At 36.9% G+C, this 27,983-nt stretch overlaps 1 protein-coding gene and 1 long non-coding RNA gene across 7 annotated transcripts in view; one reads left to right on the top strand and one right to left on the bottom strand.

The window, feature by feature from the left end:
* The window catches only part of si:dkey-250k15.7, an 82,755-nt gene extending 55,298 nt beyond the window's left edge, over nucleotides 1-27,457 (bottom strand). For all 5 annotated transcript variants that reach the window (XR_012392030.1, XM_073925893.1, XM_073925894.1 and 2 more), the window contains exon 1: nucleotides 27,388-27,457. Coding sequence is in view for 3 of the 5 variants with exons in the window: in XM_073925893.1 (XP_073781994.1) it covers nucleotides 27,388-27,445 (58 nt within the window). In the remaining 2 variants the exon portion in view is untranslated. The remainder of the gene's footprint in view (nucleotides 1-27,387) is intronic.
* LOC101885510 (uncharacterized) lies at nucleotides 44-6,984 on the top strand. 2 transcript variants are annotated; one of them, XR_012392032.1, is made up of 4 exons: nucleotides 44-106; nucleotides 2,140-2,203; nucleotides 2,485-2,612; nucleotides 3,577-6,984. It is a non-coding gene; the product is annotated as an uncharacterized lncRNA (long non-coding RNA). The 2 variants fall into 2 exon arrangements; XR_011008740.2 differs by lacking the exon at nucleotides 44-106 and having other exon boundaries at nucleotides 2,138-2,203.
* Nucleotides 27,458-27,983: the final 526 nt, after the last annotated feature.

The following is a 27,983-nucleotide window of genomic DNA, read 5'->3' as shown; positions in this document are numbered from 1 at the left end:
ATGTTTGGTTACCATGGTATCGGAGGACTCGGCGCACGCGGCCACGCGCAGCGCTTCACTTCACTTAATTACGAACACCTGACCTGCAGTGCAGCAGAATTCAGAGGTAAGCGTGTTTTTAGATGCTTTAATGTTTTATTTACCCCCCGATTTTGTTGTACACACAGTGTATCTTAAATGTGACTTGGTGTAGTGTTTCGAATTTTGAAGTATTTAAAACTGTCCAGTTTGTTTTTAGTCTTGTTTGCGCTACGGTAAAGCGCAGCTAACCTCGAGGTAATGTCACATGTTTAACGTTAGTCTAAATGAGCGTTTTTATGGCAAATTCAAAGCGATAAACTCCAAACGCAGTTTAAAGTTACTGAGCAACGTATCTATTTCAGAAACAATATCCATTTTATACGTTGTATTATTAGTGTTATTATTACAAAGTGAACAGGGGCCTGTTTCAGTAAGGAGGTTCAAACAACTCAGAGTTTAAACTTGAACTCTGAGTTGATTTACTGAGAGATTAAAAACTCAGAGTTTTCGGTTTCAGAACAGCTGATCCGAGTTGAGTTAATCAACTTCGAGTAGACCAACTCAGAGTTAAGTGCACGCACCGTGACTTTAAAAAGGCATTATCAATGGAGCGCAGACATTACGAGTGACTATGGCAATATCTTATAAAAGAGATCACCATTTCTTTCTCCAGCTGAACTTGATGTTCTCATGCAAAGTTATAGCAAATATGAGTGTATATATTTGAAAAGAAGCAACCATCAGTGAAGAAGAGACAGTTAGCGTGGGAAAACAGCTGCTCAAGTTAATGCCTAATTTCACTTTTTAAGTATTTAAATATTTAAGTATAATAAAATAAGTAATGTAATTTGTAACGTTTATATTTTTTTCTAAACTTTTTTATACATTTATTAGTTTTAAATGATTTAACAGTGCACTTGTGTGTCTGCCTTTTTTATTGATCAAGTGATAGAGGTTAATATAACATTTAGAAGGTAAGCAGTACTAAAAATAATTTTTAGAAAGAATAATAATCCCATTAATCTAGTTACAGTGCATGTCGAAGGTAAATTTAATTATTTATTAAAAAAGGATAAGCCATCTAGTACAGTTCTTCTGTGTGTGACTAAAATGTAGGCAATAGCTATGTTTCCATCCAAATATATTACATAAATTTATGTGCAAAACTGGAATATTGCATAAAAGATGCTAATAAAATTCCATCCAACGAGTCAAAGAGAAAAAAAATCGTCACTTCCTGATTAAACTGGCACCAAATATCAACAGTAAAAACAGAATTTACTGTGGTAGAAGAAGCTGCGTCAATTAATTCTTTATTTAGCCTAATTAATGTACTTGCGCCTCGATGTCAGAAGCCAATGCTGAAACACAATGAACACATGGGGGCGTCTGAAGCCATGAGACGCGGAGACTCTTGACACGCTCCAGACACTCTGAGGTAATTAATAATATACACTAATACTGAAACAGTAAAGGCATTTTAGAATGACTAAAACAATATTTAATACATGTTACAGTGTGCCCAGCCTGCTGGTTTGTCCATTTACACACATTTTCATTATCATATGATCATAATCTTTTTTTTAATGTACATACTGTAATTTGTTCAGTAAAAGTGTTTCCATCGTAGTTTATGCGCACATTTTCTATCGAATAAAAGTTTATCCTACTCAGTTATGCGCGTTTTTTATGCATATTTTAAAAAGTTATGTGCATCATGACATTTCTATCAATCGTTTTTATGCACGTATCCAAAATGAGCATTAAAATAGGTGGGTGGAAACGTAAGACTAAGGCGAGAAATACCGCTTCATCTTTAAAAAAGGGGAGGAGACCGACAGAAACTCCGAGTTTAGAGAATAAAACCTGCTTCTGACCAGGTTAGATTCACAGAGTAAGTTACCACAGTAACTGACTCTGAGTTAAAGTTAACTCTCTTTCAGAAACAGGCTTGACTTACCCTGCTTTCTCCAGTTTAACAAACCTGCCATTTTGAAACGGAAAACCCAGAGTTTCTCTCATTTCAGGGTTAAAATACTCTGAGTTTTCAGTTAACCTCCTTTCTGAAACAGGCCCCTGCTGTCGTTTCACTGTTGTTGTTGTTGTTTTTGCTTTTAGACATGTAACTTACTCCAGAGACGCACTAACTTGCACAGCATTGAATGGAAAAGGCTTTGTCCATGTAAGTTTACTTTAGCTTTAACTAAGCTATCTGTTAAATCTTCTTGATGCTTTGGTTGGTGATATTCTCTTTCTAATCTGTTTGTTTATTGATTGTTAGGCTATGTTGTGATATTATATTGTTATATTGATATTATTATTGTTAAATCATGTTGTGATGTTATACTATGTGACAGTATTGGGGAACAAATATGTATTTAGTGAGAAATTAATGCTTAAATTACACTTTGTATAGTAGCAGATAAGAGGTGTAATGGGTTTTAACTTTGAGTTTTCTGGAAGGTCCAGTTGAGGGGCATCAAGAACACGCAGATAGCCTAAACCTGTGTCAGCCTGGACAGACTGCAGTTCTGCTACTCCATGCCAAGGCTTTTGTATGGATGTCTTGACTACTACTGTGTTCTCTAAAGGTATTACTGGAGCAAAACAACAGCACCTGTTACAGTGAAATTTGTATTAAAAAAATAGTGATACAAGTGTAGCAGGTCCAGTACATGTGATGTCATTGAGAAGATGTTTTTATTAAATGTCATTAAAACAAATAAATAAACATGCTATTTAAATAAATCAAAATATTAAAAACTTGAGGATTAAGATGACAAATGAAATGCATCATCTGTCTTGTGAAAAGGGTCTACTTAAGAATTCTGATGTTTTCCAACTGAAAGGGATCGTTCACCCAAGAATGAAAATTTACTCACATTTTACTCCCCAAATGGTTTAAAACCATTATGAGTTTATTTTGTTAAACACAAAAGAGGCTATTCTGAAAAAAAAAAAACTAAAAACCTGTAAACATTGACCTCCATAGTAGAAAAAAATACTATAGAAGTCAATGGTTAAATAGATTTGCAGCTTTCTTCAAAATATCTTCTTTTGTGTTCAATGTGGTCAGTAAATGACGACAGAATACAAATTTTGAACTATCCCTTTAATTCTCTGTCCTACATGCAGACTTTTGCAGAAGTGCTACTCTTTCTAGAGTTTTTCTCAACCATGTCTAAAAAGCTTTAAACAGCTTTTACAGTACATGTAATGGTTTACAACAACTTATAATTATTAGATGTGTTGAATGTTTCATGATTCTTTAATGCAGCCACGGTTAAAAAAAAAAAAAAAAAGTAATTTTTTCAAGAATCTGAAATTTGAATTCTTGAAATGCTGGCACCAGTAGTGGCGAAGGGCTTCCTGGCGACATCACACCTAATTCTTCACTTCTCTTAGTTAGGAATATTCAGATGGATGAGTCAAAATTATTGAGTGTGACTATATTATAGGACTAATTTGGACTCAATAAAAAATAAATATTTGAATTTCACTTTGTATAATAGCTGATACCAACTTAGTTGTAACCTCGTATTTCATTTATTGCAGGTTTTCTGGAAGCTCCATTTGAGGGCATCAAGGACATACTGATGGCCTAAACCAGTGTCAGCCTAGACAGACAGACTTCTATTGCAGTTCTGCTACACAAGACCAAACTCTCTGCTTTTGTATGGATGTCTGACTAGTACAGTGTTCTCTAAAGGTATAACTGGAGCAAAACAACAGCCCCCGTTACAGTGAAATTTGTGTTCATAAAAGATAGTGATATATGTGTAACAGGTCCAGTACATTTGTCATAAAGGTTAAATCACAGTAAGTACTGTAAAAATAACTTGTTTGCCTTTGCCACAACAGGTCATGGTGTGTGCTTACTGCTCGCAGTAAACGCACACGCTGATCTGATGCGGGAGAGATATACGCAAACATATTTGTATTTACTGTTTTGTTTTGCCTCACTAAAGTGTTGTTGGAGCTTGGTATGTTCACAGTTGAAATCACTGAAGTCACATGGAACGTTTTGACAATGTGTTTTGTGCCTTGTCTTGACAATGACCATCTTGGGACCATTGCTGTCTGTAGAGGATGAGGAGCATTTAATTTAAAATATTTTAGTTTGTGTTTTGAAGATTAACAGGTTTCTGGGATGACACAAGTAATTAATAACAGAACCTATATGAACACTTAATGTGACATGTAATAGTGAAATAGTGGTCCTACATTTACAAATGTGAGCCATTATTATAAGACCCATGTGAACATGCAATTTTTATGATACTAATAATAATAATGGAATAACAAATTGCTTTTACTGTTGTGTTTGTGAGAGAGAATCAAACCATATATTCTACACATTTTCTTGATGATTTACTGAAATATTTGTCTACATGTTCCACTGTCACAGGTGCTCAGTTTTGCTGCAGTAATGCTAAACACAATAGATGTACTTTATACAAAAAAAAAAGGAGTAATGAAGGAGTAATGTCAGGTTTAGATTATAGCATGAGTTTTCACTATTATGAATGTGAAGCCATTCATTCACAATGAATTGGAATAGCAAACCTCATTATTGATTTTGTAGGAAACTCACCTGGGGCCTGTTTCAGAAAGGAGGTTAAGTGAAAACTCAGAGTATTTTAACCCTGAAATGAGAGAAACTCTGGGTTTTCGGTTTCAAAATGGCAGGTTGTTAAACTCAAGAAATCAGGGTAAGTCAAGCCTGTTTCTGAAAGAAAGGTAACTTTAACTCAGAGTCAGTTACTGTGGTAACTTACCCTGTGAATCTAACCTGGTCTGGAGCAGGTTTTATTTTCTAAACTCTGAGTTTCTGTCGGTCTCCTCCCCTTTTTTAAAGTTGAAGCGTATTTCTCGCATTAGTCTTACATTTCCACACACCTATTAGAGCTCATTTTGGAGATGCCCATAAAAACGATTGATGGAAACGTCATGATTCACATAACTTTTGAAAATATTCATAATAAAACATTTGCATAACTGAGTAGGTTAAACTTTTATTTGATAAGAAAAGATGCGCATAAACTACGAAGTGCACTTAACAAATTACAGTATGTACATTAAAAAAAAGTTTGTTAGAGATGATGATGAAAATGTGTGTAAATGGACAAACCAGCTGACTGAGCACACAGTAGAACATCTTAAATGTTGTTTTAGTCATTCTAAAATGTCTTAACTGTTTCAGTATTAGTGTATATTATTAATTACCTCCGAGCGTCTGGAGCGTGTCAAGATCGGCCGCGTCTGGCTTCAAACGCCCCCACGTGTTCATTGTGTCTTCTGAGGCGCAAGTATTAAATAAAAAATCATTAACGCAGCTTGTTCTACCGCAGTAATTCTGTTTTTACTGTTGATATTTGGCGCAAGTTAATCAGGAAGTGACGATTGTGTTCTCTTTGACTCGTTGGATAAAAACGCTGCTTTATTCGCATCTTTTAGGCATTATTCCAGTTTTGCACAAATTTATGTAAGCCTGTATTTTGATGGAAACATAGCTATTGCCTACATTTTTTTGTCACACACAGAACAAAGTCACGTACAAGGCTTGTCCTTTTTTCCATAAATATTTAGCTTAACCTTCGACATGTACTGTTACTAGATTAATGGGATTATTATTCTGTCTAAAATTTATTTTTAGCACTGCTTAGGTTCTTAGTGTTATATCAACCTCTATCACTTGATCAATAAAAAGGCAGACACACAAGTGCACTGTTAAATCTATTAAAACTGATAAACGTGTATAAAAGTTTAGAAAAAAAGTATAAACGTCACACATTATATTCCTTAGTTTATTATACTTAAATGTTTAAATAATTTAAATAAAAAATTACGCATTAACTTGAGCAGCTGTTTTCCCAGGCTAACTGTCTCTGTTTCACTGATGGTTGCTTCTTTTTACGTATATACACTCATATTTGCTAAAACTTTGCATGAGCAGATCAAGTTCAGCTGGGGAAAGAAATGGTGATCTCTTTTTTTAAGATCTTGCCATGGTCACTCATAATATCTGCGCTCCATTGATAATGCCTTTTTATAGTCATGGTGTGTGCGCTTAACTCTGAGTTGGTCTACTCAAAGTTGATTGACCCAACTCAGATCAGCTATTCTGAAACCGAAAACTCCGAGTTTTCAATCTCTCGGTAAATCAACTCAGAGTTCAAGTTTAAACTCCGAGTTGTTTGAACCTCCTTACTGAAACAGGCCCCTGGTGTTTGAGAAATAAATATGTATTTAAGTGCTAGACTGATATAGATGTTTTAGTGTTTTACACTTGATTCTTTGTCCCCAGTGCCATCTTTTACCTCAAGTGTTTCTCTCAACCTATAAAACCTCAAACAGATGTAATGTATTTCACTTGTGATTCTTAGTTGTGAGTGATGTTTTTTATTTTTATTTTTTTACTGCAGCCACTTTAAAAATGGGTATTTTGTAAACTTTGTAAACAGAATTGTATTTTGGAGACTGTGATGGTTGAAGCGTAGTTTAGTTACTTAGTTTAATTTAGTTAGTATCTGTCTTTCTGAAGACGGTAACACTTTACAATAAGGTTGTATTAGTAAGTGTTAATGTATTTACTAACATGAACAAAGAACAATAAAGCATCTTTCATATAAAGAAAGTACAGTTCATGTCAGCTCAGTGCATTAAAGTTAACAAGCATGCATTTTAATTTTAATAGCATCGGGACATATTTCAATTAATTAAATGATTAATAAATGCTGTACAAGTATTTGTTCTTCGTTCATGTTAGTAAACTTTAACTTTAATTCATGAAACCTAATTAAAAAGTGACTATTTAATTGTATGCCTTTTTTTCTGTATTTGAGTGTACAGCATGTATAGTAACCTGCATGGTTTTAATGAACTATGTATGCTGTAAATGTTGCTGTATATTTAGAATAATTGAAATAATGAGGTGTGTATTAAATAAATTGATACACAGACTAAGTTGTGTATTTGTGTCGTGTATTTTTTATTAGTAAAAATTTGTTTGCTATATTTATGCACTTTGCGTTGTATGTAATTTCTATTTAACTTACGTTGAAATGTATGACGGTGAAACAACGTCACGGTATCAACGTTGATCCAATTTGCAAAATCGAAAGGTAATTCAACCTTCATTCAACGTCTACAAAACGACCACAATTCACCCATGAAGAAGGTAAGGGTGAAACAACGTTGTGATTTCAACGGTGAATCACCGGTGATGGTCCGACGGTGAAACAACGTCACTATATAAACGTTGATCCAATTTGCAAAATCAAAAGGTAATTCAACGTTGATCCAACCATAGACCTGACGTTGATTCAACGTTGAATCACCGTTGAAATGCCGGCTGGGTTAATGATCCTTTGCTGAGATTTTGAGAGATTTGATGTGTTTTATTTCAGTTTATTTAATCTACGGCTGTGACTGAAGGTAATGAAGTTTTGTGTTTCTCTTCTCTGTTTCTGCTTATTAACAGCAGGTGTTCATCATCAGTGCTCAATCATCACTTAATTAACATCCTATCATTGTACTCATATACATTCACAGTACTCATATACCTATCATTGTCTCATTAACTTTAACTCTGCTGCTGAGTAAATTTTGTGAAGTTTATTCATAAACTAATTTCGAGAGGATCACGTGCTTGTGATTTATCACGTCCAGTCTCGTATTTGCTAATCACTAATCTTCCAATCATATGAGCCCTAAGGCACCATAAATAGCCTCAGTTTTCAGTTCACTTTATCTTCGTTTGGAAGAAACCCCCCTCCTCCCCTATTCTCCTCCTTTACCTGCGATTGGGTGGCACGGCGGTCCAGTGGTTAGCACTGTGAACCACACAGCAAGAATACTGCCGGTCCTAGTTCTATAGGACCGGTGAGTGTTTCTGTGGGGAGTTTGTATGTCCTTCCCGTGTCCGCGTGGGTTTTCCCCGGGTTCTCCGGTTTCCTCCCACCATCCAAAGACATTCAACATACTTAACAATCAAGCTTGTCTAATTCCTTACGTTCCCTTAGCTACAGCGGCAGGGGAGTTCTGAGATCCACCGAGCTCGGGCTCCCTTCTTGCTCTGCCAACGGGAGGAAGCCCCGGGCTCGAGGAGCCCTTGAGCTCGGGGCTCTCTCCCGGGACAGCATGCCAAATAAGCTTTGTAAATCATCAGCTAAGTGTGAACTCTTGAAACTTAATTTAGAGAGGGACTAAATCTTCTCTGAACTGAGTAAATTTTACTCTGAGCATTTTACTGTGCATTTGGTGTGCATATTAATCCATTCATTCATTCATTTCCTTGTCAGCTTAGTCCCTTTATTAATCCAGGGTCGCCACAGCGGAATGAACCGCCAACTTATCCAGCAAGTTTTTATGCAGCGGATGCCCTTCCAGCCGCAACCCATCTCTGGGAAACATCCACACACACATTCACACACACACTACGGACAATTTAGCCTACTCAATTCACCTGTAGCATGTCTTTGAACTGTGGGGGAACTGGAGCACCCGGAGGAAACCCACGCGAAGGCAGGGAGAACATGCAAACTCCACACAAAAACGCCAACTGAACCGAGGCTCGAACCAGCGACTCAGCGACCCTCTTGTTGTGAGGCGACAGCACTACCTACTCGCCCGCATTAATCCACATCTACAAAATTTAAACATAAACCTGGACATATTAAGTCAAATACACTTCAGTGCCTCATTGGACTCTAAAGAAGCCCATAATCAATATGGATTTAGGACATCAGAAGAAAGGAGTAACTCATCCCAATGTTCACAGACAACAATATTTGGATATTAGAAGCCAATATTCTCAGCATTCACCTATTTTTACAGATGGTTAAAAGGTGGAAAATGGCATAGCAGCAGCAATGGTAACTGGACAACAACATTATGGAGTCAGTCTGCCTAAACAATGCTCCATATTCACAGCTGAAGCCTGCACTTTACTTTTAGCATTGGAGAATATAGAAAATGCCCAACAAAAGAAATCTATTGTTTTACAGACTCTAAATCATCCCTCGAAGTTATGGAATCTTCAGAGAATGATCATCCTTTGATTGATAATATTTTAACTAAAGTTCACCAATTACAAAATCAGTTTTATCACATAATTTTTTGCTGGGTTTTAGGACATGTCGGGCTTTCAGGAAATGAGCGAGCTGATGCAGCTGCTAAAGACGCTTTGAAGCAAGTAGTGAACAAATTCCTCCATCAGAGATGAAACTTTTTATCAACATTTAAATTTTAAACAAGTGGCAAAAGGAATGGGATGCATTAGAAAATAATAAATTACATGAAATCCAACCTGAAATCTCATTTTAAGAATTTTAAGAAACTTTAAGAATAGATTTGATCAAGTAGTTTTTACAAGATGTTGTAAAAGATATTGGACATTGTAAAAGATAATGGACATACAATAATAACACATGGTTTTTTGCTTCAAGGTAAAAACTGTGTGTTTGTGCTGCAAAACTCCATTTACTATAAACACATTTTACTGGACTCTCCTGCTTTTAATGATTCCAGAAGACATTTTTAACAAAGTGAAACCAGAAAAGATTTTAGAATTTTTATCATGCATCAACACCAAAAATCTTATTCAATTTATGTATTCTTTTATTTGTTGATTTTAAATTGTATATTTATTGTTGAAAGGTTCCTGCCATGAAAATAGCCTTGGTTGCTGACATGGCATAAATAAAAAATACATTACATTATTCAGTTTACAGAACACTTCTGTTAAAAATACATAACTTTTTATCAAATACATTTACCCCCTTAAATCCCAGAGCAAAATCCTCACTAGTGTGCTCACTACAGAGGGTTGAACACAGTTATGAAGGTAATGAGATAATTAAGTGTCTACTTAAAGAAGAATTGAGAGTTGATGAACACCTTTAAAAAGCAGAATCACTGAAGAAAATAACGCTGCGGTCACACTAGAGTTTGTGTGCGAAACACTGTCGTATGGCGATGCAAAAAGGGGCGGAATTAAACAAGCTTACTAGGCATTTAAAATAGCGATATTTCTGTCCAGAGATGTCATGTTTTGATCCTCGATTGATCTCACGGAGTCAAGTGATGTGATTTTGCAGGTCAGAGTTCACCAAGCTTGAACTTTGCACCACAGCAAATGCAGCAAAATAGTTCACACCTTCCCGCATAAACCAATTTCACTCAAAAAGTGACTTAGAAATTTTAATTCACTATATTGTTTTCTGTGAGCAAGGGAACAAGATGATTCTCACATCATTTTGAAGCAAAAACACTAGGCTACCAGATCCAGTTCTCAAGTCTTGTGCACAAATGATCTCTGTGTGTTTTACAGCCTTGTTTCCGTGACTTCAAAATTTCAGTTTTTCACTAACCACGCATAAACGTTTTTTTCTCAAAAACACAAACACATACAAGCATGCTGCTTAGGTGTTATTGTAGCCCAACTTCTGCTGTTTACAGTGTTATCACACTTTAGCCATTTATATGTTTTTAAGATACTGAAAACAACACAAATGTCAGTGCATGTCAAAACTTCTCCAGAGCCCCAAAACACCCTCAGACCCCAGAGGGTTAACAATGAAAGCACATCAAAAAATAATCAACATAATTCCCACACATTTACATTATTTATGCTTTAAAAAGGCCTAAAGCAGGGGTGTCAAACTCAATTCCTGGAGGGATTGTACAGGTACGAAAGGTCAGAAATGAGATACAAAGTTTGCAAACATAACATTTTAGTTCTGTGCTGGTCCCTGGTTTCTCAGTCAATTTCTCTTTGGACTAGTGTCCTTGTGGGTGTGGGGATGTGTGTGTGCGTGTAAGAAAGGAATGTCTTTGAAGCTCCCGGCTTATCTCTCCAGTCTCCCTGGATAACGTAAGCTGTCGTGGATATCCAGACTTCTTGGAGCCAGGAGTCGTAAAACCCACGCAAGATACTCCTTGATAAAATCAATAAGTAATTTTATCTGTGGACTGTACGCTACACGACATAATGATGATATAATGACTTAAATGGGAACCATATTTGTGAAATTTAATAAGTGGTGATAATGATACTAAGAAGTTAGTTAGTTATAGGGCTGCACGATACATCGTTTCAGCATCGAAATCGCGATGTGTGCATATGCAATAGTCACATCGCAGGAGGTGTGATGCAAAGGAAAAAAAAATATATATATATATTTATTATGGGCGGAGCCGAAGCCGAATACAGTATTCGAAAAGGCATGAATAGCGTGTTTTTACCAATACTTATTTCGAACAAATACTTGAAAAATTATTTGTATTCGGGAACAAGAAAAACATTGAATCAAAAAGCTGCGTTTCCTCACGAGACCGCAGTGCATGCCCACGTGAGTGAGTGAGAGAGACCTTCAGGAGGCGGGGTGTAGGTAAAAGGTGACTGACACAGGCTGCTGCTCCCTCCACACAGCAACGGAGAAGGCTCGGCTGAGCGAAAAAACAAATTAATATAATTAAAGAAAAAATATATAATTTCTAAACTGTCTACGGTTCTATATTTATCTGATATAAATGAATTAAAAATGAATTGATCAGCACACATTGCGTAACATGCTTCATGCATGCAGTCTCCGCGTGACCGTGACGAAATGAGCGCGGAATGGGAGAAAGGCGCCAAAATGGAAGATTTGGTTGGAAAAAGAAACGCAACATCGGTTATAAGGAAGTATTTTGGATACAAAAAGGATGATGCTGACCAAAAACAGGTACTTTGTCGGGAATGCCTCGCAGTTGGGGCCACAACTCGCAGAAACACCACTAATTTGTTTGACCATTTAAGTCGGCATCACAAAGCACTGTATGACGAATGCAGAGCCAGGTCAGATTGTCGTCCAAAGCAAAAAACTATTTCGGATGCCTTTGCCAGTGTGACGCCGCATGAGAAGGGATCCAAATGGCAGAAAGATATCACTGATGCCATTACATTTCACCTCGCAAAAGACATGGTACCAATAAACACGGTTACCAAACACGGCTTTGCAAACATGATCCGGTCGCTTGACCAACGATATGTTATGCCGTCACGCACTTATTTTTCTCAAATTGCCATACCAGAGCTGTACGACAAATGCAAGGCACAAGTGGAAACTGAGCTTTTGTCACAAGTAAAATTTTACGCAGCAACAACAGATTTGTGGTCCAGCCGAACAACCGAGCCCTACATAAGTCTGACTGTACACTTTGTGGATGAGGGCTTCCAGCTGAGAAGTCCCTGTTTGCAAACAGCATTTTTCCCCAATGACCATACAGGAGAGAACATCGCAATGGGGATGAGAGAAGCATTGGCTGCTTGGGGCCTGGATGAGAAATGTCTCATCACTATAACAACAGACAACGCTGCTAACATGGTAAAGGCGACTGCCCTCAACAAGTGGACCAGGTTGCAGTGCTTTGGCCACCGGCTGCATCTTGCAATTGGTAAATTATACCCATGCATTTTACTACTGTTGCTTTTGCTATGCCGGATTTGACTTAAAATAATAAAAAAATTCTAAGTTTGGTTATTTATCATATTTTTTTGCTCTTTAATCTAAGGCAAATTTAATTCTCTGGAAACTACTTTTGCCAAATGTTTATTTATAAAATAAATTGTATTCTCCATTTGTTTACAAGACTCAAAACTTACTAACGTCCCTATATTTGGGTTTTGATAAGGTAAAGAAGTTAAATAATAAATAATAATATTGTAAAAAAATTTAATAATATTATAGAAAATAATATGACATAAAGAGAAAGCATGTGGAAAGTATATATTTGTGAATATTTATGTATGATATTTAATGAGAAATTAATTTTTTATCATATTTATTAGAATTATTTATATGCAGTTTCTTAATTTTGTTTTTATGTTTCCAGAAAATGCAGTGAAAAGGGATGGGCGCATTGATCGTGCTACAGGTATCTGTAAAAAGCTGGTGAGTCACTTTTCTCACAGCTGGATGGCCAGAAGTGCCCTAGAAAAAGCACAGAAGCCCCTAAATTTACCAGTACATTCCCTCATATCAGAATGCCAAACAAGATGGGGTTCCAGACAGATGATGATCAGCAGGATTTTAGAGCAGCAGAAGGCTTTAACTCAGGTTCTTTCTGAGGACAAGAAGGCAAGGCATCTGATTTCAACCTGGCAAGATATAGATGTCTTGGAATCTGTCAGCAAGACACTGGGCCCACTACTGGATTTCACAGATGCACTCTCAGGAGAAGATTATGTTAGTGTCTCCTATGTGAAGCCAGTTCTTCACCTCTTCAACACTTCAATGCTATTAACGCATGATGAAGACACTGACCTGACTAAGACCTTGAAGAATGAGATGTTGTACTATTTAAACGAGAAATATAAAGATGATGCTACTCAGGAGCTGCTAGATGTGGCATCTTGTTTGGACCCCCGATTCAAGATGGACTACATTAATGCAGACAACAAGCCCAAAGTAAAAACCAGAATTGCATCAGAGATGATGGAATGCCAGGAAGAGATTGTAAGCTGCAGCACTGAAGTACAGCACAAAGTTGCTGAAACATCCCAGGCAAAAAAAGCCAAGAAGTCCTTGGGAAGTTTCTTTAAACAGAGTGGAGCAACAGCAAAGAGTGTTTTCTCTGTAGCCATTAAGGATGCTGTGGAAGCAGAATTAAACAGCTACTTACTGACACCTTCTATAGACAAAGAGGGGGATCCACTTGCATGGTGGAAAACACACAAAGTAAGCTTCCCACACCTCGCCAAGCTTGCCCGCAAATATCTCTGTATTCCAGCAACAAGTTCCCCATCCGAACGGGTTTTCAGTGCAAGTGGCAACATAATCACCTGCCAACGTTCAAGTCTCAAGCCTGCAATGGTGGATAGACTGGTGTTCTTAGCTAAAAACCTCTAAACTCTGTGCAAATTAATGCATAGAGAAAAAGCACCAAATAGGTGTATCTGAATATTTAAATTTAGATTATGCACCAGTTGTGAGAAAGAAACCAAATTTATTTTTTATAGAGTTATTGAAGTGTTTAATCTTTATTTATTGGGTTGTTTCTTTGGCAATGTTGGTAAACAAACATTGTTTGTTTATTATATATATATATATATATATATATATATATATATATATATATATATATATATATATATATTGCTGCCATATTATTTTATTTATTGTAAAGTTAATTGTTGGCAATTATTAGAACAAGTTTATCTTATCCACAATTTATTTTTTTTATAACATGTTTATTTTTTTAAACCACTCAGGGGGTTAGTGTTCAGCTGTTTTTATATTTTTACAATTTTGAGATAAGATATTTCCTTCTGTTTTGTAATTGTTATAATAAAAAAAAGTTTGTAATTGTTGAATAAAAAGTTAAATTACTTATTTTGTCACTTGTGTTAATTCCTAAATGTGATAATAAAGTGTCATCTTTGCATTCACCAAATGAGGTCGCTTTTATCACAGTAAAAACAACATTTAGTATTAATATTATAACATTAGATCCTTGATTTATCTGAATTGACAGTTAAGTCATATTTTTTATAAACAACCCAAAAGAAACTATAAAAATGTTTGTTCATTGTTTTTACTTACTCATTTTTTTATATTTTAGGAAAATGCTTTAAAAAATTACCCAAATTATTATAGAATTATTAATTATTTAATTTTTTAGCAGTTCAAAACTCCTGATTCTGAATTTCTAAATATCGCAATATATATCGCAGGGAAAAAAAATATCGCAATGTCAATTTTTTCCAATATCGTGCAGCCCTAGTTAGTTACCATATATGGTTTGCCTAGATCGTGTGTTAAATTGTGTGTGCCTGAAACGTGTGTCGTTCTGCGGGTCTGCAGCTGGATATATCTGCCTCCAACAGGATCTTCACTTATTACTGATCTTTGACTTTATTTCTGTCACATGAACAAAAGCTCTTCATTAAATTTTTGTTGTTCATTTGAAGTCACCATCATGGAGGGCAGAGTCAGCTTTAGTTGGGCTCTTCAACTTTTGTTTAAACACCACTTGTTTTTGTGGTTGCTGTAACTAATTGTGTTAATCACACTATTTATATAGCATGAAAAGCCAAAAGAGAATACTAAAAACAGTCTGATGAGATTAATTGTGATATCAAAACCATTCACAACTGTTTATTAATGCATTCTATATATGTTAATTATGTGAGAAATTGAGAATGTGAGACATTAAAAAATGTCTAATTAAAACCACAGAAGCTTAAGCAATCAATAGTTATTCAAGTTTAATTGGTTTAACTACATTATTAATAATGAAAATGTATGAATTTTAACAGTTCTCAAGAACACAGACATCAACAATTAGCCACAACAACCCAGGACAATACATAACCCTCTGCTGAAATATTACTCCCCGAGAAACAACATAAAATAAAGACAAAGAAAGAGATTGTAAAAACTTTAAGCTGCAAAATGTTTTTGTGCTGCAGTGCATGGTGGGAGTTTTGTACTATGCTGGCACCCAGCATGCATTGCGGCATGTATGGATAAAGCTACGGTCACATTAGAGTTTGTGTGTGCGTAATTCTGTCGTGCTGCGCTGTGAAAATTGGCGGGATTAAACAAGCTTAGACATTTAAAAAAAGTGAGCGATTGCTCCATGTTTTAAATTTTTGTCCAGAGAGGTCGTGTTTTGATCCTCGACTGGTCTCACGCAGTCAAGTGATGTGATTTCGCAGGTCAGAATTCATCAAGCTTGAACTTTGCACCGGATGACCCTGCGTTTTCGGTCTGACACATTCGCGTGCGTATAAATGGAAGTCTAAAGGAGGAAAAGCCCAGTGTAATCGCAGCTTTATGCAGTTTTCTTTAAGCAACCATAGTTGAGGTTCATATCCTGATTCTTGATGTCAGTGTGTCTTTAAGAGCTATTAGAGCTTTAGGCATGACACTCTAATTTTTTAGTTCTTATAAATTCTTCATTGTTTGTTGCAGTTTTGTCCCAAAAAGCAATCATATAAGTTTGTGTTTTGTTTTATAAATTAACTTATAAAAATATGAGTTTCAGAAACACAGTTATAATAGCCAGAGAAACATTAACATAGAAGAGTAAATGGATCAAGAACTCAACTAAAGCAGCCTCTGATCTCCATGATGGTGAGGTAAAAAAAAAAAAAAAAACATTTTCAATAAAAATAAAAACTTCTGTTAATTATCAAATATTTTGCCCATATGAGAGAATTGAACTCAAACTGTAATCAGTGAAGCTACTAATGCTGTTATTTAATAGAGTTGTTTAATGTTCTGTTTTAATTCAGTTGGTTTGGTGTGAGGTGGTGTCTGTAGTTTTTTTTCTTGTTCTTTCCTTCAGTGATTGGGCTTGTTAACAGCAGCTGTTCATCAGTGTCTGAATTCACTCATTTGTGGTCATATACTCTCTGTCTAGTGGAATAAACTAATTAACTAATTTAGGGACTAGTGAATGAGGGTGTGTGGTGAGATTTCAGACACTCTGATTACATTCTGGAAAACAAAGGTTAGATCTGTTACAGTTATTTTTGGTATATTGTACTTTCTAAATTTTTACTGTAATCTTCATCTTTTGATTCCCATATAATGAGAGCGATTGTTGTGGTTTGAATCTTCCTTCCTCTGTTGTTTTGAAACAACAACTAACCTACTGACCAAAATGCGGTACTGCAGAAGCAACACAACTTGCTTTCATTCATCAATTTTTTCAACACAACTCTTTTGGTTTTAATAGACAAACATAAGTGAATTGTTTAAGTTAAGTGATGTTTTATAAACAAATTTCTGGAGGAGCATGATCAGTCTTTGACAAGGCTAATTCATCACACACACAATCATTCTATTATCTAATCAGCTCAAGAACAAACCCCTATAAATAGTCAAACACGTCATATCTCCGTTTTCTCTCAACTTCAGCTTTGGCACATCCAATCGCTGCAACCTTGTCCAAACAGCAAATTTCCATAAGGACAACACCTGCAAACTCCAAGCCGATGTCCAGCACATCAGCACTCGGCAGAGCATATCAACAGAGGCCGTGGTCTTAACTTGAGCTCGCCACGCCGCCTCTCCTCCAGACACCTGCAACAAACCTGAACCACTCCCCAGTTTCGGCAACCACCGGCCCAGATCAATCGAGTGCCAAGCCGCCGCTCTACACGTCGAAGCGCCACCATCGGCCAAATTGCCGTGACAGTGTGAGCACGTCTCCACTACGGCCTATTCCATCCCCCATGCATGGAGCATTTCCACTTAGTACTGCCTGCAATGCCACTGCTTTGTGTCATGCCAAATTTAGGAATAACAAGCCTATCCGCTTCCGGGTTCAAGCACTCTATTCAACTGTATGGGGAGACTCATAAAATGGTAATTATAAAAGTTTACAAAGCAATTTAATACTTTCGAAAATCACGATCTCAATATATATGTCCATGCCTACTATCTGACTTTGTATAAAATTAACTTTAATTTATGATATGAATTAAAAGTGTGTAATATTTATGCTGTGTTTATTCTCCACCAATAAACACGTAGCAAATTATAATAATAATATAAATTCACTTGCATATCTACATTAATAATCTGTAATAAATTATAATGTAGATTAAAGTGCTCTCATCTACACCATTATTAATGTAACAAATTAGCTCAAGGTTATTCTTCCCGCGCCTTTTTCACCGTTATAATGTAGCGAGTTGTGATTTAGATTATAGTGCTCGCGTATCTTCTGCACCATATTATATATAGCGGATTAGTTTAGTGGGAGGAAGATTCATTTGAACGGGGCTTCAAATGAATCGACTCTTTAGATCCGAACAAACAAATCATCCAGCGATGCTATCAAAATAAAAACCCATAAAGTTTGAGCAGGGTAACAAGATCGAAGTTTAAGACATTAGATTCATAAATATACACAGGCACCTTTCTCTATACAAAATTAAATTTTATTGACTAATCTAACAGAAACTAACATCTAACACAAACACACATTCATACAAGTGTAGAGAAGAGTAAAGAAGGTAAAGTAAGAGGTTGAGAGGATGTAATGATAGGAAAACCTCAAATTCATCCTTCTATTGTCCCTTTAGGTTTGCATTTAGTTCACACCAGTTCAGATGTAGACAAAAGTGGATACTTGCGTCTGTCTGTGTGTGAAGAAGCTCCCGTTGTTGAGCACGTGGTTCTGCTGGTTGTTCCTTGTTCTCACAAAGGTTGGAGTGGGGTGAGTCGGTGTTTGAGGTTGAAACGGCAAAAGGGGCCAGTTGTGTTGACCACTGTTTTGCGACGCACTAACTTAACTAGACGCTCGATGGAAAATAAAGGAAAGAAGGTATCTGAGTTATAAAATGTCCGAGCTGTGCGATTAACCCTTTCCATCTGGGTCTCCGCCTGCTTTCTTGGAGGTTTCTCTGCTTAGGTCTTGTTCTTAGGTCGTTGCAGAGCAGAGAGCCCATGTTAAAGAAGGTTGGTTTCAGAGGGCATGGTTCAAGAGTTGCGGTTAAAGAGGGAGTTGAAGAGCAGAGTTTCAGAGCACAGAGAGAGGCGTAGCTTTGGTCCCAAGCTTTATAGGGCGGGTTCGGATCCACCCTCCATGGAAAGTTAACCAATTAGAAACTAACTTTCTTGAATCATGGGTTTATGGCTCTTTGTCCGAGGCAGAGGAATTTGCATTGGCAAATTTTATGCAAATCGGGGCAAAAATGTTAAAGTCTCTTAAAATGTTAATATGTTTTTTAACATAAAATGTCAACAATTAATTAGTACAGCAAGTTAGCTTTAGAACAAAACTAAATATGAACCGTTTATGAGCTCGTTTAGCTTCGCTAGAGTTAAACATTTTATGCAGAGGTATTAAACCCAAAATATTGTACAGGAGCAAGGGAAACTTTGCAAAACACATGATTATACACAAAGAGAGAGTAAAGTTTACATTAAAACATGAGTCTTAAGCAAGGAGCTTAAAGAAGTCTTGAGCCAATCTTTGTTCAGTGCTGCATGGCATATTCCTTTTGGGTCGTAAATACCATGGAATCAGGTTTCGAGTCTTCCCTGGGCAAAAGTAGGCTCAGTTGTTGAATAAAAAGCAAAATAATTATGTGTCTGGTCGGCCATATTTGTTACAAGTGATCATAAACTAATATTTTCTCAACTCAAATGAGTGATGGCTTGGACCCGGAAACAGTATTACATACTTCACCAACACGTCACCACTTAACAAGCGGATTCTTCCCTCGTGCCACTTGCAGATTAACCAGGTTTTTCAGGCCCTGACGCAAGTTTTAGCATAAGGCCGCCTCCGCTGTTGTCACTAACGCCGGCAACCCCTCCTCTCTTCTTTTTTCCTTTCACCTGTGATCCTAGGGCCATCAGTATCGTGAACATGCCTCTGCAAACGGCTCTAGCCCCCAACTTTCTTTCAGGCCCCGACGCAAGTTCCAGCGCGAGGCCGCCTCCACTGATGTCACTAACGCCGGCAGCCCCTCCTCTCTTCTCTTTTCCTTCCACCTGTGATCCTACGGCCATCAGTAGTGCAAGCATGCCTCCGCAAACGGCTCTAGCCCCCAACTTTATTTCAGGCCCCAACGCAAGTTCCTGCACGAGGCTGCCTCTGCTGATGTCACTAACGCCGGCAGCCCCTCCTCTATTCTCTTTTCTTTCCACCCGTGATCCTGGGCCGTGTATAGACTATATCCCATAGATTCATTGTCTAGGTACTTAACATGCAAAAACTTAAATGTGTTATTAACGTTTACATAGACGACATGTGCATATAAAATAAATTGCTTAATTAAATAAATTTAATAAGTAAATATGAAGTAATAATAACACCAAGCCGATAAGCAATTTCAGCACAGAAATCATCCAGAATCTCGCGTCTAGCTTACCCCATCTATTTTCACACCGATTCAATTCGCAATTTCACTCGATATAAATCAAGGAACTCCATTCAAAACCTTTGGCTACTACTCAACGCTCCTTGCACTACCTTAAATTTCTTTAAGTCTATCATTTAAGTTTTCCATAGAAATTAAATGGAAAAGTCAGTGAAAATGCACCATCATTGCCCCTTTTTTCACTATTTCAACCCCTAAGCCTTTCCTAATCCTTAGTCGTTAATCCCTCCAAATAGTTATATTATAAGGTTGCTGCTGCTAGCAGCAATCGGCCACTGTAAATTTAGACAACACTGCTAGCACTGCAGTGTCTGCTCCCACTGGAGACGCACGCCTTATTACGCTCCACTGCAAGCGCATTGACCACTCATACGGGATGACTCACACCTTATTATGCACCACTGCAATCGCAGTGACTGCTCCTATGGGAGAAGCCCACCTTATTACACACTACTGCTAGGGCAGTGACCACTCATATGGGAGACGCAGACCTTATTATTTTGCACCACTGCAAGCACAGTGACTGCTTCTAAGGAGCCGCAAACCTTATTATTATGCACATTATTATACACCACTGCAAGTGCAGTGACAGCTCCCACTGGAGACGCACACCTTATTACACACTACTGCTAGTGCAGTGACCACTCCAATGGGAGACGTACACCTTATTATTATGCACCACTGCAAGCACAGTGACCGCTCCTACGGGAGACGCACATCTTATTTCACACTGCTGCTAGGGCAGCGACCACTCTTACTTCATACGGGAGACACACACCTTATTAGAATGCACCACTGCTAGTGCAGTGACCGCTCCTATGGGAAACGCACACCTTATTACTATGCACCACTGCAAGTGCAGTGACAGCTCCCACTGGAGACGTACACCTTATTATGCACCCCTGCAAGGTCAGTGACCACTCCTACGGGAGACGCACACATTATTATGCACCACTGCAAGCGCAGTGACCGCTCCTACGTAAGACGCAATCATTATTATGCACCACTGCTAGCGCAGTGATCGCTTCCACGGGAGACGCACACCTCATTATGCACCGCTGCAAGCGCACTCAATAATATACACCACTGCTAGCACAGTGACCGCTCCGACAGGAGACGCACACCTTATTATTATGCACCACTGCAAGCGCAGTGACCGCTCCTACGGGAGACGCACATCTTATTACACACTGTTGCTAGGGCAGCGACAACTCATACTTCATACGGGAGACACACACCTTATTATTATGCACCACTATTAGTACAGTGACCACTCCTACGGGAGACACACACCTTTTTAATATGCACCACTGCAAGCGCAGTAACTGCTCCTACGGTAGACGCACACCTTATTACACACTACTGCTATGGCAGTGACCACTCATAAGGGAGACGTAGACCTTATTATTATGCACCACTGCTAGTGCAGTGACCGCTCCTATTGGAAACGCACACCTTATTACTATGCGCCACTGCAAGTGCAGTGACAGCTCCCACTGGAGATGTACAACTTATTACGCACCACTGCAAGCTCAGTGACCACTCCTACGGGAGACGCACACATTATTATGCACCACTGCAAGCGCAGTGACCGCTCCTACGTAAGACGCACACATTATTATGCACCACTGCTAGCGCAGTGACCGCTTCCACAGGAGACGCACACCTCATTATGCACCGCTGCAAGCGCACTCAATAATATACACCACTGCTAGCACAGTGACCGCTCCGACAGGAGACGCACACCTTATTACAGTTTTTTACAGTGGCTATGACACTTTTTTCAATACATTTAACAAGTTTGCTAAACTCTTAATGCAGCAACACACCTAAAACACACAATTGACAAAACAGTTAATTTTATGCTCAAAATCACACATTATAAACTAAACCTCTAAACTTCTTTTCAAAATACAATAATAAACTAACACACTACACCATGTCTAACAAAACACTGCAAACATGTTTCAAAATGAAATTATTGTTCAAAACACTAACACATGTTCACTTCCAACAGAAACATTTAGTCAATCAGAACACACTGACAATAAAAACACTATCATCAGCTGATATTACAGAAACTGCTTTAGTTTATATGTCAGCTCTGCCCTTATATTTGAAGTCTTGTTACAGTTTTGTTTCGTTGGGTTAAGTAAATGCATGCATTTTCTTTCTTTTACTGCAAAAATTCTATACAAAACGAAAAAAAAATTGCTTTATAAAATTGACAGTTTATGTAAAAAAAAAAATACAGACACAGAATTTCTGCAGTACAGACTTTTTTTTTGCAGAAGGACATCACTGCAAACAGAAAAAGCACCACGATTATAATAAAATAACAAAGTAATCTTCTATTCTGCCTCAAATAAATGAACAAGGAAGATTATTTTCAGCTTAGGTTATTTAATAATCTTGTTTATGAAGACTGCAGAGTAATCAATAAAAAAAATGACTTCGAATAAAGTATTTTGTGATATATATTTTAAAATGTGCTACTACATGTATGTTTCCCCTGCCTGACCCCCCACAGGTTAATAGTAAGCTAATGTAATTTTATAATGCAAATCTTAAATTCATGCTAACCAACAAATGATCAAAGCAAATGTATTAATGTAATACAATATGAATTGATGTTTACATTAAACTGTAATATTATTGTTCTATTAAAATGATTTAAAAAAAATATTTTGTCAAATAAAATATTTTTGTAGAGGTATCCACCATCATTTTGTGGCTAAAAGGTATCGATTCAGGCACCGTTTTGGCACCGGTATCGTTTTAAAAGTATCAATTTAGCACCGGAATCGAAAAAAAACCAAACGATACCCAACCCTACTTATAATGCACCACTGCCAATTATCATAATTCACCACAGAATCTTTGTAGATCATGATAGATCATAGATCTTACTACTGCATGAGTCCACATATACTTTGCTTAGTACATACAGTTCCATATCCACACTTCACTACCAACATACTCTCCGTACTTACTGCCAAAGCAGTAACCACTACTGTCGGAACTCATATACACTTCTCTGCCACAGCAGTGATAGCTTCATTGAAACAATATAGATCGCGTTCACAGCCGTGACCGATTACATATACATTACATAATCACTGATCACTGCTTCAATAGTGACTGCTCCCTCTGGAGCCCTTACATAAATCACATCATATAAACTTCATAGCTACCCCCGCTTCCACAGGAGCTCACATACAGTACAGATTACACCACTGCAGGCTGCCCCTACAGAAACCCACATATACATAGCACTATCAGATTACTGCTTCAGCAGCGACCACTCAGATTGGAGCTTACATTCAGTTCTAATCATTATAGAAATAAAAATCTTATCACACCACTGCAGATTATTGCCTCAGCAGTGGCGGCTTCTCCCAGAGTTCTTACATCTTCGCACAAGCAGTGTCCGCTGCCACTGGAACAATTTTTTCTCTCTTTCCCAACGCGGTACGGCACCCCTCCAAATTTTCAAGTCTAGCAAATTTTGGGGGGTCCATGAAATCTGTCTGGCTGCTGTCCTTCTATAAATTGCATCTTTGGGGAGCGTTCTGGAGCTGGGCTAGACACTGCGCTCAGACCCTATCTCTCTTTATCCTGATAAGGGGAATAACACGAGTTAGGGTGTCTTACCAAGCTCAGAGACTTCTCCCCGGATAGCACGCCAAATACACATATTCTATTCAGTCAAATATCTGTGAGTGTGAATTCGTGAAACATAGTTACCTTCTTTGGACCAACTAAAGCCATAATAATTTTTTTTTGAGTTTAAGCTCAGTGATCGAGGGAGAAGGGCCTTAGCTCCAGCATTTTTCTGTGGAAAGAGGAGAGCCTTACAGAAGGACAACCATCTGTGCAGCAATACACCAATCAGGCCTGTATGGTAGAGTGGCCAGACAGAAGCCACTTCCCAACTGGAATTTGCCAAAAGACATCTGCAGGACTCTCAGACCATAAGAAACAAAATTCTCTGGTCTGATGAGACTAAAATTGAACTCTTTGAGTTAATACCAGGCATCACGTTTGGAGAAAATTAGGCACCGCTCATCACCAGGCTAATACCATCCCTACAGTGAAACATGGCAGCATCATGTTATAAGAATGTTTTTCAGCAGCAGGAACTGGAAGACTAGTCAGAATAGAGGGAAAGATGAATGCAGCAATGTACAGAGACATCCTTAATGAAAACCTGCTTCAGAGTGCTCTTGACCTCAGACTGGGGCGACGGTTTATCTTCCAGCAGGACAATGACCCAAAGCACACCACAAAATATCTGTGAAGTGGCTTTTAGTGGCCCAGCCAGAGCCCAGACCTAAATCCCATTAAACAAATGGCTGTACATTGTCGCTTTCCATCCAACCTGATAGAGCTTGAGAGGTACTGCAAAGAGGAATGGGCAAAAATTGCCAAAGATTGGTGTGCCAAGCTTGTGGCATCATATTTAATAAGACTTGAGGCTGGAATTGCTGCCAAAGGTGCATCAACAAAGTATTGAGCAAAGGCTGTGAATACTTAGGGCCTGTTTTCACTGAGTGGTACAGTGTGGTACGGTGTGGTGCCGAAAAAGTGGTACGGTTCGGTACGCGTTTTGACAGTGGAAACGACCATAAAAGCATACCAAACCATACCACTTTTTCGGCACCCTTTCGAAAGGGTACTAAACGCGAGAAAGAGTACCAAAAGGCTGAATGCTAATGGTTTACAGAGATAGGTCATTCGCTTACGCAACAAGCCAGAATGAATACACATACAGCCGAGAGATTACAGCGGAATTATATATACGTATAAAAACGAGCCATGGTTGATCCGGGCCCAAACAAACCTTGTCATCGTCTTGATGAACAGCCACAAAGTCATAAAGTAGAGGAGAATGTACCCTGTGCCTCATAGTTTTTTGCAAGCCAATCTGAAGCGCGATCGGTTTTGCTTTCTTGCTTGTGCTCGCCGCGTGTCTATATCTGAAATAACAAACTTCTTGAGCTGATGATAATAACATGCACTTGCTTATTGACGTACTTTTGAAACCTAATAATGTCAGACACTGACAAACACGAGAGTGAAGCGAGAAGAAAAGGAGAAGCCGGGAAAAAAGGAGCACATGATTTCTTCAGCAAACGTGAACAAACTTCCTTGTTTTAATTTTAATCATCACCTTTTGAACTAATATAAACTATGAATGATATAATTACTCTCTAACAGAGGCTACACGTGCTGTTGAAGATTACTGACACAGATGAGTGGTTTTCACTGACTGTAGGCTATATTTTGTGTTGTTTTGAACCTAAATAAGTACTAAATGTATGCTGTATGTAGTTTTTCTAGTTGTTAACATATTGGAGACTTTAAGGGTCTGTGTGTTTTCATTTATGTTAATTTATTTATTTATTTAATATAATTGCAGACGTTACAGTAGGCTATTTTCACGCAGTCATTGATCTCCAGTTATAATCAAATCATGCTCATTGAAAAGTTAGAATAAACATTTATACACAAGTATTTATGTGTATAGCGCATCTGTTTTCTGACAAGTGCTTTTCATGTAATATGTGAGTGACCCGTACAACTTTATTGTAGACATTTCCTCGAGCGAGAATGATGCGACTGAAACTTTGCCATACACTACGCCCACCTAAAGGGTACCCTGGGTAGTGGAATCGCAAGCCTGATAAAGATGACCCGTACCGACCCAAACCGTACAGTACTGTACCAGTCAGTGGAAACGAGCCATTATGTACATATGATTTTACTTTATTTATATATATATATATATATATATATATATATATATATATATATATATATATATATATATATATATATATATATATATATATATATAAATTTGCAACAATTTAAAAAAAAATTTCACATTATTTTTTTAAATTATTTTTTCAATTTATATATTATTTTTTAAATTTTTTTTTTCATTATATATATAGTTGAAGTCAGAATTATTAGAGCCCCATTTCTAAGCAAGATAATTTTACAAACCAATTTCTAATAACTGATTTATTTTATCTTTGTCATAGTAATTAATATTTTTCAAGACACTTATAAACAGCTTAAAGTGACATTTAAATTCTTAACTAGGTTAATAAGGTGAAACTAGGCAGGCTAGGGTAATTAGGCAAGTTATTCTATAACGATGGTTTGTTCTGTAGACTATCAAAAAAAATAAATAAATTAGCTTAAAGGGGCTAATAATTTTGTCCCAAAATTGTTTTTTAAGAAATTAAAAACTACTTTTATTCTAGACGAAATAAAACAAATAAGACTTTCTCCAGAAGAACAAAATATTATTAGAAATACTGTGAAATTTTCCTTGCTCTGATGAACACCATTTGGAAAATTAAAAAAAAAAGAAGAAAAAAAATCAAAAGGGAGCTAATAATTCTGACTTCAACTGTATATATATATATATATATATATATATATATATATATATATATATATATATATATATATATATATATATATATATATATATATATATATAGCGAAGTCAAAGAGCCCTATAAAGGAAACTGTTCACATCAGCAGTGATGTCTTACAAAATTCTTATGTTGACAAATATATGACAAATGACAAATATAAACTTAATAAGTGAATCTGTTGATACTGTTCGTGGAGTTGTTTAATGATCCTCTGTTAAATTTTGAGAGATTGAATGAGATTTTTTTTGTGAATCTTTTTTTCTTGTTTCTCTTTAGTAATTTTGTTTTCTAACAGCAGGTGTTCATAATTAATGCTCAATCAATACTTACCTAATCACTTAAATATCTTATTACTTCAAAATAAATGGAGTTCAGAATTCATATGGATTACTTTCTTAACTTGGTTTTAATGGTTTATTGCAATCGTTTCCTTAACCTGTTAAAGTTCTCTTCATTTATTGGGTTTTACTGTGCTCAAATGGTTTCATGTACTCAAATGTATTAAGTTTACAGTACTCATTAGAATTAGTTTTTGAACTTAAATGGTTTGTTGCAATTGGTTGCCTCAAATGGATCGAGTTGCTTTAATTTATTGCATTTTACAGTGCACAAACATATATATAAATTCAAGTTTAACTCAAAACATTTGAATCACCTTATTGTTGCATAACAATATTCATAATGAAACTTTTATTGTCTTAAACTAATATCTTAAATGGCAGCCTAGAAAATGGTTTCTAAAAACACTGAAAACAACAGTTTGAACAACCGCAGTTTCAAAACAACTAAAAAAAGCAACTATTTTCCAAGAGATGGGTTACGGCTGAAGGGCATCCGCTGCGTAAAAACTTGCTGGATAAGTTGGTGGTACATTCCGCTGTGGCGACCCCAGATTAATAAAGGGACTAAGCCGACAAGAAAATAAATGAATAAAATGCAACTATTCACCATTTAAATAGTTAATATACACAACTTGAACACACAACATTTGATAATTTTATTATTAATAAAAAGACTCACCAAAACAGGCCAGCATCCAGAGAGTCCATCCACGAGAAACCACCGTGATCGCCATCATCTCTCATCTGTCAGAATCTGCAGCTCAAATCCCCTGAACTATTTACACTAGCTTTCAGTTAATGATAAACTGCTGATACAGATGAATATTCACAGCGCCATCTAGTGCTGATGTAAGTGTATATATATTTATTCGCCAATACTGCATTATTATATTATCAATCGCTAATACTGCATTTACTAAGATGTGATGCAACAGGCATTTTCAATTTCTCATTACTAAGCAGCCTATAACTGGATGATCTGGATCCAGTTGACTTTGGAATTGTTAAAAGAGTCAATCTATTGAACCTCTTCAGGGGACTAACCCACATACAATTTACCTTTATAGGAAATTAGAAAATTTCATACTTCTGTGAATGCTGGATTCATGATAATAAAAGCAAGATTTAGAATTCACTTTTCATTTATAGCATTTATAATGTTATATTATAATAATTTTATTTATTCTTTCTTCATAGCTACTTTTTATGTCATTAACATTTATTTGCTGAGTTGACTCTCAGGATGCAGCTTAGATGCAATATCTAAGGAAGATT

Source organism: Danio rerio, chromosome 16 (assembly GCF_049306965.1).
Source record: "Danio rerio strain Tuebingen ecotype United States chromosome 16, GRCz12tu, whole genome shotgun sequence".
Taxonomy (NCBI): Eukaryota; Metazoa; Chordata; class Actinopteri; order Cypriniformes; family Danionidae; genus Danio; species Danio rerio.
This window is presented reverse-complemented; position numbering and strand designations above follow the sequence as displayed.